Source organism: Lissotriton vulgaris, chromosome 10 (assembly GCF_964263255.1).
Source record: "Lissotriton vulgaris chromosome 10, aLisVul1.2, whole genome shotgun sequence".
In the NCBI taxonomy this organism is placed as follows: domain Eukaryota; kingdom Metazoa; phylum Chordata; class Amphibia; order Caudata; family Salamandridae; genus Lissotriton; species Lissotriton vulgaris.
In genome coordinates, this window is record NC_141698.1 from 156,948,260 (window position 1) to 156,962,392 (window position 14,133).

At 45.4% G+C, this 14,133-nt stretch overlaps 1 protein-coding gene across 4 annotated transcripts in view; it reads left to right on the plus strand.

Moving 5' to 3' along the window:
* USP42 (ubiquitin specific peptidase 42) overlaps nt 1-14,133 on the plus strand; it is a 674,575-nt gene that overhangs the window by 399,216 nt on the left and 261,226 nt on the right. For all 4 annotated transcript variants that reach the window (XM_086940745.1, XM_086940747.1, XM_086940748.1 and 1 more), the window contains exon 10: nt 3,927-4,067. In XM_086940745.1, coding sequence (XP_086796871.1) covers nt 3,927-4,067 — 141 coding nt within the window. The remainder of the gene's footprint in view (nt 1-3,926; nt 4,068-14,133) is intronic.

Sequence of the window (14,133 nt, forward strand, 5' to 3'; positions counted from 1 at the left end):
TGCTTGTGCGCGTTCCTCGCTGTGAAAATTTCAATTACCGGCGCCTAAAAGTTGATTTCGGCGATTTTTTGGAGCAGGTAGGGGGTCTGCTTGAGCGCGTTCGTCGCTATGAAGGTTTCAGATATGGGCGCCTAGAAGTTAATTCTGGCGTTTTCGCGGAGCAGGTAGGGGGTCCGAGTCTCTCACCAACCGTTACTCACGTGAGTAACGGTTGGTGAGAGACTCGGACCTATATAGATCGAAACGCCGTCGACATACCCAAGGATTTTTTACTCTTTCTATTGTATATAATTGTTGTTTTTTAACCTTGTTGTTGTTGTGTGACAGTTCGTTCACTTTGATCACTTTTGTCACGTCCTGCACCGTACTATTCACCTGAGCACCTGAAATACAGTATAAATATTTATGTATACTCTATAAAAAAGAAAAAGATCAAAATAAATAATTTTTCTACCTATACCTACAGTCTTTGCTCCCCAGCGTTTATTAAATACTCGCTTCCCAGACCTTTTCTCTAGGACCTAATCAGGCCACAAACTGAACCATTGTGACTTAAAAAGCATCATTCCACCCCAGGTTCTACTAAGTGGGGTTCCCTTGTTTATTAAAAACACTCCGCAGTGTTTGGGCCCGGTATTTGACGAACCTAAACTACCATTAGACATAAGGCCTCCAAACACTCTCATTAGTTCCACACGTAATCACACCACCAGAGAGTGTCCCTTACACAGTGAACACTCACGAAACACGGCTGGATACAAACGCAATGTAACAGCGCGTAACCTGAGAACCCGACATAATTTGTCATACATACACGCTAATACTCACTGTTAGAACACCGCCGCAGACAGGGACTGCCGAACCGCACCTGCCAAGCGCGTTATTAGCAATGAAGGAATCACTAGGCTGTCATTGCGGGGAGGTTTCTATAGCAACGGTAAAACATGAAAGCAAAGATGACGTTATGTAGGAATGGGCATGCCGTAGGAACTTTTCGATGTCTGCCAAAACCTAGCGTTGCTAGCATAGTCATGGCAACAGGGCAGCAAAAATGTAAAACAAGCTGGAACTTACAGTGAAAAAAGAGTCAAACATGCATGATGTAATGCAATGCCATAGGGGTATAAATTAAATCACAGAATGCAGAGATGTAGTGAACAAGGTGGGAGCTAACCGCCGAAACGCGTCAAAGCAGCCGATAAGTGAATGAAACTTATTTGGAATTCGAAATTTCACGGAGTCAGTGCCTTACTTATATGGTGAAGTTTGGAGTGTTCCTGATATATATATATCTATCGCTCCAACTTTGCCCACACTTGAACAGCACCCAAAAGGCATATTAGAGGTGGCAAACCTATATTTAAAGGGTACAAGCAGGCTCCTGTTCATTGCTTCCTTATAACAGGCATTCAGTTGCAATACGCCGATGCGTTTCGAGTTCATTTCTCTTCTTCAAAGGCAGTTGCAGGAATGAATGGAAGCTCCGGTTTCCACCACTAATGTCAGTTTCACGCCCCCAGATGGGCTGGTACAATTACCTGCGAGGCATTATGGTTACGGAAGTCCCGGTATTACAATCCTCCGAAGGTGCACTCATTTCTGTTTCCTTTTCAAGCTCTCAGATGGGCCGCCACAAACAGTGTCCACTTTGATCCCAAATATGCATTTCCCAAAAGCCGCTCGGTATATACTAAGCCGCACGGGCCCCTCCTTTACTTTGGGTGGTGCAAGCTCGACGGAATGGCAGCCATCTTATATCACGCTCCAACTTTGCCCACACTTGAGCAGCACCCAAAATGCATATTAGAGGTGGCAAACCTTTATTTAAAGGGTACAAGCAGGCTCCTGTTCATTGCTTCCTTATAACAGTTATTCAGTTGCAATACGCTGACGCGTTTCTAGTTCATTTCTCTTCAAAGGCAGTTGCAGGAATGAATGTGTGCTCCGATCTCCACCACTAATGTCAGTTTCACGCCCCCAGATGGGCTGGTACAATTACCTACAAGGCATTATGGTTACGGAAGTCCCGGTATTACAATCCTCCAATGGTGCACTCATTTCTGTTTCCTTTTCAAGCCCTCAGATGGGCCGCCACAAACAGTGTCCACTTTAATCCCAAATATGTGTTTCCCAAAAGCCGCTCAGTATATACTAAGCAGCACGGGCCCCTCCTTTACTTTGGGTGGTGCAAGCTCGACGGCCGGGCAGCCGTCTTATATCACGCTCCAACTTTGCCCACACTTGAGCAGCACCCAAAACAGCCATTGAGCTTGCACCACCCAAAGTAAAGGAGGGGCCCGTGCGGCTTAGTATACCACAAAGCTAAACGTATGTTACCTGTTCCCCCTAAAGCCCACTCTACAAGGAAAATAGGGGCATCAATGGCATTTTTAGGGAACATTCCGCTAGATGATATCTGCAGAGCAGCTACATGATCTACACCGCACACATTCACAAAACACTACTGTGTAGACGTGTAAACTAAGCAACAAGCTAATGTGGGCCAGGCTGTTCTCAAAACATTATTTCAAACTACTGCAACAGATAGGGGTGGTCGCCACTAAGAGTGGGTACTGCTGTACAATCTATGCACAGTGTGTAATCTGCAGCTCATATGCCTCGAACAGAAACTGCTACGTACCAGTATGCATCTGTTCTTGATGTGTAGAGCTGCAGAGTCACACACGCCCACCCGCCTCCTCGGCTACCCATGTCTGTTCCAGTATTATCTTAATTAGATACAGCTTAGATGGGCATCCTTCCTTTTCTTGCAAAGCTCCATCATTTCCCTAATGGCGAAAAACAATTTGAGGATGGAGCCGATGCCCATGCGCAATGTGGTCCAAAGGAGGAGTCACCTATCTCGTGACTTCCCAAAAACTTTTCAGGACAACAACAAACTGCAAACATCCGGGCCCAACACTAGGTGGCGATCTATGCACAGTGTGTAACTCTGCAGCTCTACATGCCAAGAACAGATGCATACTGGTAAGTAGCATTTTCCATATATTTATAATAGTGTGTATGGGTGTGCGTTTGAATAATTAGGCCTTTAGAATTGAAAGATTAGGAAGGATATATATATATATATATATATATATATATATATATATATATATATATATATATATATATATATATATATATATATATATATATATATATATATATATATATATATATATATATATATATATATATATATATATATATATATATATATATATATATATATATATATATATATATATATATATATATATATATATATATATATATATATATATATATATATATATATATATATATATATATATATATATATATATATATATATATATATATATGCACTCTGGTGTTGAAACGCATAATGGCCGACTGAGCGCAACCTAATAAAGGCTTCTCTGCACTTAATGGTGGTCCATGCTCCTGTTTTTGTGGAACTACAAACGCCGGTTGGCAGAGGAGTTTTTAATGTTTGAATGATTCTGCCTTTAGAATTGAAAGATTGGGAAGGCTTGGGAGCATGCAAGTGCAGTATTTACTGAACATGTCGCATAAAGATCTTTATTTTTTCTTACACTCATTTACCCAAGTTTGTTCAGTGCGTTAGTAAATGTTTCTTCTACCTATAAAAGGGAGTTTTTGTTCGAAATGTGTCTTAGAATGGTCACAGTATTGTTCAATGTTTAGAAAGGTTTAAACTTATGGAATGTAGCATAGTGAACAACTATTAACAATGTTATATTTGTGAGAGTGTCTCAGTCTTTCTTTAGCTTTATTTTTACCTAGAAATTATGAAGAGTGAAATTGGATAGCACATATGGGTCTATGTGTAGTGCTGTAGAATTGATAGGCATTTAAATGACCACTTGTATTTTGGTAATCCCTAAAAGTTTTGACTTATCTATCCATTCTTTTTTCAGGAAGTGAAATATCCGGAATATTTAGATATACGTCCATATATGTCTCAGCCTAATGGTGAAGCAATATTTTATGTGTTGTATGCTGTCCTTGTCCATAGTGGCTTCAGCTGCCATGCTGGGCACTACTACTGCTATGTAAAGGTAAGGAATTGCTCATTAGCATTGATAAGGCAACTTAAATCAAACAAACGTCTTGAACTTGGAAATATTGTAGTTGCTAATACCCCTAGTTAGTTTCATCAATGACAGTCTTACATTTACCATTTAACTAAGTGAGAAAAGGTGTAAAAAAAACATGGATGCAGTACCCTTAAGTTTCCTAAATAGTATTCTCATTGGAGGTTCTGGGTTAAGAAAGACCTACCTGCTTTTTTACTTGTGGATGGCATTTTTCTTAACTTGGAAACATCCAAATAATGTGTTGCAACTTTGAGACTATGCTTGGCGCAAATAGCAAAAAGTAGTCTCTTTCCACCTTAATATTAAAAAAGTTCTTAATTTAAAATGCTTCATGACAGTGTTGCTGTACAAGCTTTGTTGCTTCTTTGCCGGTCTCCTTTTGAATCTTGAATTCCAGTTCCCCTGCTAATGTCTTGTTCGAGGCATATGAGCTGCAGATTGCACACTGTGCATAGATCGCCACCTAGTGTTGGGCCCAGGTGTTTGCAGTTTGTTGTTGTCCTAAAAAGTTCTTTGGAAGGAACGAGATAGGTGACACCTCCTTAGGATCACATTGCGCATGGGCATCAGCTCCATCCCCAGATTGTTTTTTTCCGCCATCGGGCTCGGATGTGTTTCCTGCGCTCCAGTTTGGAACCGATTGTCCTTTGGCGCGCAATCCTCACCCAGTCCGAAGGTATTGTTTCGATCGCGCTACATCGACGCGATTCTCTACCATTTCGAAGTCTTCGATTCCGATCGTCAACGAAGGCCTTCGGGCCTACCTAGGCCTTGCTTTCTGGCTCATGGAAAGAACTCCATTCAAGAAGTGTCCTCAATGTGGGTCGAAGTTTCCCCACACCGACCTACGTGAGGTGTGCAACCTTTGCCTTTCACCGGAGCACGAGGCCAAAGACTGTTCAGCGTGTGCCTCATTCCGCTCCAAGAAAACCATTCGGGTCCGACGAGCCCGGAGAACTTTGGCTCACTCGTCAGCTTCGATCCCGACGACATCTTCAAAGAGGGCGTCGACGTGCCAGAACACCAGCACGCCGAAGAGAGTATTGGTTCCTCAGATGCCGAAGACTCCTAGGTCGAGGACATCACTCCAGCTCAACGGGTCGTAAGTAAGACCGTCGACCCCAACCCTTCCTCGACACCCTCAAAAAAGGCTTCGGTAACACCCTCACCTTCGGGCCTGAGTGCACACCGAGACACTGTTTCCCACGCCCCACCTTCAGGCCCGGCAAAGAAGCTCACTAAGCCTTCAGGCGGCTCGGGCTCGAGCCAGCCTATTCCCGGTGCCAATCCTATACCGACACCGAAGAAGAAGCCATCTTCCTCTACTACGCCTACCGTTGCTCCGACACCTAAACACACGGTGCCGAAGACTGGCAGCGGCTCATCGATGCTGAAACCGCATTCGAAGCCGAGTAGGAAAACGCCCAAAGCGCCAGATTCACACACGTCAGAGCCGAAAAACACCCGAAACCGAAAAAAACAGGTTCCTGTAAAATACATTTCAAAAGGGCACACTCCTAAGCCAAAAGACCCGACACCAGCTACTGACTCGTGCCAAAAAAAACTACGGAGCCGAAAACTTCGACGCCGAAGGATTTGCCCTAATCAGAAGAACTTTTTACACCGGATCCCAATCAGAAAACTCTTGTAAAGGATCCTAAAACCGGACAATTGACTCTCAGCTCCAAGAAAACACCACTTGAGACGCCAGCACCTCCCCCCCTCCAAAAAAGGACATTGCAACCTCTCCATTAAGGGTCCCTTCTCCACCACCTCCCCATACTGTTCCTCCTCCTCCTCCACCACCACATCATTCACCGACACCATCTACTAATCCAGATGATCATGTAGACACAGATTCTGACAACATAGGTGTGGGTGCACACGACCCAGCAGGGGCCAATAGTCCCCCTCAGTCACCTAATCCATGGGATGATTACAACACCCCTGATGTGCCTTACGTCCCACAAGATGATGTATACCCTTCCAGACCTTCCCCACCAGAGGACACTATAGGGTTAAACCAACTAGTCCAAAGGGCTGCACAATATCATGGGGTGGACTTACACACCGATACAGTGGAGGAAGATTTCCTATTAGACACTTTTGATAACACACAAAGGTCTACTGCCATTTTACCATTGCTTAAGGGTGTCATCAAGCACTCAACAGAAGTTTTTAAGGATCCTGTCAAAGCTACGGTCCTCAATCCTCGCATTGAGAAAAAATATAAAGCTGCCCCTGCAGGTCCAGTTTATATTAAAAGTCCAGCACAATTAGATATTTGAGTAGTGTCTAATGCACGTAAACGTGCTAATTCCCAGACATCAGGTGAGGCCTCGCCACCAGACAAAGAATCTAAGCTCCTTGACGCCTCCGGTAAGCGAACAGCGGCACAAGCAGCTAACATCTGGCGCATTGCCAACACCCAAGCGTTGCTGGCAAGATATGACAGGGCACATTAAGATGAACTAGAGTCCATAATGCAGCACCTACCAGACAAATACAAAAACAGGGCTAATGAACTTATACAGGAAGGTAAAAATATCACTAATACTTCCATCCGTTGTGCCCTAGACGCTGCAGATACCACCTCAAGGGCAATCAATATCAGCACCCTACTACGTAGACATGCCTGGCTACGTATTTCAGGTTTTAAACCGGAGGTGCAAAACTCCATCCTTAATCACCCAAATGTTGACTTGTCTTTAGAGAAAATAAAAAAAAACACCAAAACAGCAAAATCTAAGGGAGCCTTGCAGCAGCAAGCTCCCAGACGTTCCTTTCATCGCTCATCATCCAGAGGCAACACGAGGCTACTCCTCAGAAAGTCCCTCCACTTCCTACAAAACCCCTGGTCAATCCACATTCACTAAGGGATGCCAGAGAGGGGGTTACAGGGGTAAAAACAACAAGTCCCGCTCTGCCTCTACCCCTACCCAATGACTTTCCTCCCCTTCCCCCCCAACATTCCACTCCTGTGGGGGGAAAACTTCAACAATTCCTGCCTGCCTGGATCAACATCACATCAGACAGGTGATGTTGATCCAGTGGGTGCGAGAAATTATTCAGTCAGGTTACAGTCTAGAACTAACATCTACCCCCCCAAACATACCACCCAAACAGCGTCCAATGTCACAAGAACATATTTCACTGTTAAAGCAAGAAGTAGTATCCCTGCTAGAAAAAAGTGCAAAAGAACCAGTTCCTCTGCACCAACAAAACAAGGGGGTTTACTCTCTATATTTTCTGATTCCAAAGAAGGACGGCTCTCTAATGCCTATTTTAGACCTCAGACTGCTAAACATATACATACAGTCAGACCATTTTCACATGGTCACACTCCAACAAGTCCTTCCGCTCCTGCTGCAAAACGACTTCCTGTCTACTCTAGATCTCAATGCCGCATACTTCCACATTCCCATTCACAAAGGCTCACAGGAAGTATCTCAGATTTGTGATAGACTGGCAGCACTATCAATTCAAAGTACTCCCATTCGGAGTCACAACAGCACCAAGAGTTTTCACCAAGTGCTTAGCAGTAGTGGCAGCAATATCTACGAAGACAGCACATCCATGTCTTCCCGTACCTCAACGACTGGCTCATAAAAGCCATCTCATACAATCAATGCGTGGAACACACTCATGCCACCATCCAACTGCTCCACAACTTGGGATTCACAATAAACCACACCAAGTCTAATCTACAGCCATCCAAAGTACAACAGTACCTCGGTGCCACAATAAACACCTCAACAGCGCAAGCTTATCCCACTCCAGCAAGGATAGCCATCATGCAAACTCTTCTAACAAAGTTTCAGCTACAACACTCCCTCCCAGCACGAGTGTTCATGCAACTCATAGGAGTGATGGCCTCTTGCATCTTCATAGTACCCCATGCAAGACTTCAAATGCGTCCGCTACAAGAGTGCTTATCACATCAATGGAACCAGGCTCAAGGTCACTTAACAGACCTAGTGTTCGTAGACGGTCGTACTCATCGCTCTCTGCAATGGTGGAACACCAAAAACCTTTCCAAGGGACGACCGTTCCTAGAGCCAGTTCCTCAGATAATCTTGACTGCGGACGCATCGCTCTCCCCACCTACTGCGACACACCATGCAAGGCAGGAGGACACCGCAACAAAAATTACTCCATATCACTCATCTGGAGTTACTAGCAATATTCCTAGCACTAAAAGCTTTCCAGAAGCAAGTAGCAAACAAAGCTGTGTTAGTCCGCGCAGACAAAATGACATCAATGTACTACATACAGAAGCAGGGAGGCACACACTCCCTGCAACTCTCTCAACTAGCACAGAACATATGGAGGTGGGCTATACCTCAAAACATATTCCTCCTAGCCCAACATGTTCCGGGAGTACAAAAGACTATAGCGGATCTGTTAAGTCGTCAAACACAACAGACCCACAAGTGGGAACTTCATATGCAAGTTCTTCAACCATTCTTTCAGATGTGGGGACAACCTCAAATAGACCTATTCGCCACCCACGAAAACGCAAATGCCCAAGCTTCGCCGCCAAATATCCACACCCACTGTCAAAAGGCAATGCGATATGGATGAATTGGTCAAACAGATTTGCGTACGCTTTTCCACCTCTACCTCTCATGCCACTAGTAGGACGTAAACTATAGCAACATTCTCTGACCCTCATCCTAGTTGCTCCAACGTGGGCCAGACAACCGTGGTACACCACAGTGCTACAACTGTCTGTAGTACCACACCAAAAACTGCACCTGTCTCCACACCTCTTAACACAGAACCGTGGAGAGATCAGACACCCGGACCCAGCTCAGCTCAACCTTCCGATCTGGCTCCTGAAGTCCTAGAATTTGGATATCTGAACTTTCCTTCAGACTGCATGAATGTCATTAACACCTTCGCTGCTAAGGCAATTCCCGTCCTGTGCTGGAAATTGCTATTTTTCATTGTTTTATGACGAGCTGGGCTCGTCATCAGCACACGACCACCGTGCACCATGACGAGCCCAGCTCGTCATCAGCATCGAAAGGGTTAAAGAAGCTAGACGTCCAACCACTAGGGCATGTTACGCGGCCAAGTGGATACGATTTGTGATATATTGTCACAACAACAATATTAATCCCCTAGATGTGTCTATTCAACACATCATAGGTTATTTTTTAAACTGGTGCGTTTTTATACCCATGCCACCCCCTTCGGCGAGACTACTTCGCCGAGGCTCGAACACTTCCCCCTCAGCGCCGCTGTACTCAGGCGCAGGGAAGCTTTTGGACATCACTTTCGCCGCCATCTTAGTTTGGGAAGGCTGGCCGGAGAGCTCTGCGCCCCTCCCGCCCTCCCAGGGTATTTAATGGGTGTTACCCAACACACATAGTAATTGCTTGTTGTTCCCTCTGAGGCGGAAAGCCGGAGGTTTGTTCAGCGCCCTCGCGCTATTCTGCTCATTTGTTAAAAACGATTGATTTTCGAATTGTTTTTAAAGACTGTATTATATTTTAAACTGGTGCGTTTTTATACCCATGCCACCCCCTTAGGCGAGACTACTTCGCCGAGGCTCGAACACTTCCCCCTCAGCGCCGCTGTACTCAGGCGCAGGGAAGCTTTTGGACATCACTTTCGCCGCCATCTTAGTTTGGGAAGGCTGGCCGGAGAGCTCTGCGCCCCTCCCACCCTCCTCCCGTCCCGCCCAAATTATGTACAAAAACAACAGTACCGCACGTCCGCGCAGCGGGCGGGCGCAGCGGGCGGGCGCAGCGGGCGCGCCGAAGGCGGGCCCGTCTGCGCCCGTCCGCGCCAGGACCGGGCCCAGGGCCACAACCCCTGCCCCTCTCATCTCCTATACCCGTAATGCGCTGCTAGAGCTCTGTCCATCTTACGCGCCGCTTTGCACCAAACTCGACCTATCCCTCGTGCAGTTGGTATCACACACACAATGTTCACATTGTAACATCTCCCCTGTGTTTGATAATCCAACTCTGTATGCTAAATCTATAAGTAATGAGACCGATACCCATGTTTCCATGGCACTCATTAATGCGCGCTCCCTGAGCAAACACTGCCAGGATATAGCTGATCTTATCAGGAACTATCATTTAGATGTACTTTACATCACAGAGACATGGTCCGATGAAGCATCTGCCCCCGATTATGTCATAGCAGTTCCTTCAGGCTACAGTGCATACCGGCAGGATAGGCCCATAGGAAAAGGTGGTGGTATAGCTATTATAGTGAGAGACCATTTTGAAGTCCGCTGCTCGTCGATTCCTACCACCTCATGCGAAGCCATGCACTTCAATATAAAACTGTCCCCTACCTATAACTTTAAGGGTATACTAATTTATAGACCCCCGGGGACAAGATCTGCGTTCCTCACAAATTTTACTAATATGACCGAGTCCATAGCTACAGAAGAATCCACTACGATCATGGGAGATTTTAACTTCCATCTGGAGCTCCTTGGTGATAGGGATACTTCCGCCCTTCTATCAGACTTAGATATAATGGGCCTCAGACAATTGGTCTCGACTCCCACCCATCAGGCAGGCCACACGCTGGATGGAATCTTTACAAATGTGGAAGAACTGTGTATTACCTCAGTTCTCCCTATGACCTGGACAGACCACTCAGTCATCTTCAGCAGACTTACAATTAAAGATTCACAGAGAAAAAAAGTGGTCACAGCGAAAAAGGGTACGTTTAAAGTTTGGAAGGACATCAACCCTAATGACCTAACGCTGCTTCTTAATTCCACAATCCCAGAACTATCAACTGATCCTAACATCGCTACTAATCAATTTCAAAAGTGGCTGGGTGAAGCCACGACCCAGTTGGCACCCACCAAATCATTTTCTAAGAATAGAAATGCGCCTAAAGCTCAGTGGTATACAACAGAACTAAAAATTCAAAAACAGTTAACCAGGAACAGGGAAAGACACTGGCGAAGAACGTATGATAGTGAAAATAAGGAAAATTATAAAAAAGCCCTTGCCACTTACAAAGCTATGATTGCAGCATCTAAGAAAGACTTTTACACACGCCAGATAGAAACTGCGAAAAACTCCAGTAAACAGTTATTTGACATTGCTAAAACCCTTGCTGGAGACTCCCCGGATCTTAATCCTCCCCCTTCACAAGCTTTATGTGATGCATTATCGGAGTTCTTTTTTGCAAAGGTTAATGACATCTACCAAGCCTTTAGCTCAGACCAGACCAGCAGTAATGCCATATCCTCTACTACTAATCCCAAAAACTCCATGACTTGTTTTAGCCCCCTTACCACTGATCAAATTAAGAGTATAGTTAAAACGATCAAAGCTGGCTCTGCTCTGGACCCATGCCCGACTTCGGTGCTCACTACTGTACCGGACACAGTCATTCCCATTATCACTGATGTCTGTAATACAGTATTGACATCTGGAATTTACCCTGATCGATTAAAAAACACCTTGATTAAACCCCTGCTAAAAAAACCCGGCTCAGATAAAGGCGAATTAAAAAACTATCGCCCTATAGCAAGCCTCCCCTTCTTAGCCAAGGTTATAGAAAAGGCTATGAATCAGCAGCTATCATCCTACTTAGAAAAATACAATTTACTGGATGATACACAGTTCGGTTTCCGCAAAAACCATGGCACAGAAACCGCCCTTATAAAAGCAGCTGATGACATAAGAGTCATCCGCGATCAGGGAGGAACTGCTTTGTTAGTTCTCTTGGATCTCTCAGCAGCTTTCGACACGGTTGACCACAAGATCTTGGTCGACCGTGTCGAGAGGATGGGCATTCAGCTCACTGCTAGGGACTTACTCGCCTCCTTTCTAGCTAATAGAACGCAGGCGGTTACACTGGGTCCCTTCCAGTCAGCTGAGCTATCATTACCGTGTGGGGTTCCCCAAGGCTCATCCCTAAGTCCGACACTATTTAATATATATGTGTCGGACCTTGCTAGTGTCATCAAAGCACATGGGATGGGCCTAACCTCATACGCTGACGACACCCAGCTGGTGTTGGAAATAAAGGGTGATGGACAGAGGGTTGCAGAGAGATTCAAAACCGGGATGATCACCATCGGTGAGTGGATGGCAAGGAATTGCCTGAAACTTAATTCCGATAAAACGGAGGTGGTCATCTTTGGCAATCTCTCACCAGCCTGGTCTGTAGATTGGTGGCCATCGGCCTTAGGTACACCTCCCTCCCCTACGGTCAAAGTTAGAAACCTAGGTGTTACTTTTGATGACCAGCTGAACTTCATGGCCCATGCAAATAAGGTGGCAGCCAACGCCCACTTTAAACTTAGAACGGTAAGAAAAATCATACCGTATCTACCAGACTCAGCAGCCAAAATGCTAGTCACCACTCTAGTCTTGACATCACTAGATTACTGCAACGGTCTGCTGCTCAATGCTCAGAGCAGAGTCATTAAAAAACTACAGACCGTGCAGAATGCGGCCGCTCGCGTATTATCAAAAAAACCCAAATTTGCACCTATCTCTGATACCTTGAAAAATTACCATTGGCTGTCCATTCACAACAGGGTGAAATTCAAAGCCCTATGCACAGTCTACAAGACTTTACAGGATCAAGGACCTCGCTTCCTTAAAAATCAACTGGTCCCCTACAATCCATCGAGAACCCTCCGATCTACCTCACTCAACCAATTAGTGGTGCAACGTAGCCGAACAGCTTCATGGGGTGATCGCCGCTTCTCAATCGCGGCCCCTAGACTCTGGAACACCCTCCCAATTCACATAAAAACATGCCCTTCGATCCTTCAGTTTAGAAAAAAACTGAAAACGTGGCTATTTAACCAGTAATCCACATCTCTGTACTTCCGGATCAGGATGAGACAACATTTGCATTTCTAGCGCCGAGAAGCCCACGGGTATTTGCAAGCGCTTTACAAATATCATTAATAAATAAATTTACTGCATCTCCAAAGATGTAACTTAGCCTATACGTCTATTAGACTACATCTTGCTGCAATAGCAGCATATCTGCAAAACAGACAACATCTATGTCTGTTCATAGTGCCGGCCATTAAAGCTTTTATGGAAGGCCTTAAAAGAATAATTCCTCCCAGAGTACTACCTTCGCCTGTGTTGAATTTAAACGTTGTTCTCACACGGTTAATGGGACCTCCCTTTGAACCTTCACACAGATGTGAATTACAATTTTTAACATGGAAAGTTGCTTTCCTAGTAGCTATTACTTCTCTGCGGAGAGTTAGTGAACTACAAGTACTAACCATCCAAGAACCCTTCTTGCAAATGCATCAAAATAAGGTAGTTCTACATACTAATCCAAAATTCCTGCCCAAAGTCATTTCTCCATTCCATCTCAATCAATCTGTGGAACTGCCCATTTTCTTCTCGCAACCACAGTCAGTAGCAGTAAGAGCTCTTCACACATTAGATGTCAAAAGAGCATTGCTTAAGACCCCGGGACCGGATGGCTACCCGGCGGCTTTCTATAAGAAATTCTGTCACCAAGTGGCCCCTCTGCTGCGAGACCTATTTAATACTTTTGATCAGCCAGGGGGCCATCCCTCCGGAACTGCTGGAGGCCGCCATCTCAGTGATACCTAAGCCTGGTAAAGATCCATCCAGATGCGGTTCTTACCTACCAATATCCCTACTGAATATTGACCTCAAACTCTATACAGGCATCATAGCCAGCCGACTGGGCCCGTATATGCAACAACTGGTAGACCCAGACCAAGCCGGGTTCATTCCCCAAAGACAGACCAGCAACAACACTAAACGCGTCCTTCATTTGATTGAAGCCGGCTCCCGGACGAAACCGGGCTGCATGCTCCTCACGGTCGACGCTGAGAAAGCGTTCGACCGAGTGCATTGGCCTTACCTTGACCTAGCGCTACAGCTTTTCGGATTTAGGACTACTCTCAGAAACCGTATCTTCAGTTGCTACAGGCGACCTAACGCTGCGGTCCGAGTGAACGGCCACACTTCGCCACGCTACCCGATTGGCAGGGGGACCAGGCAGGGCTGCCCGCTCTCCCCCCTCTTGT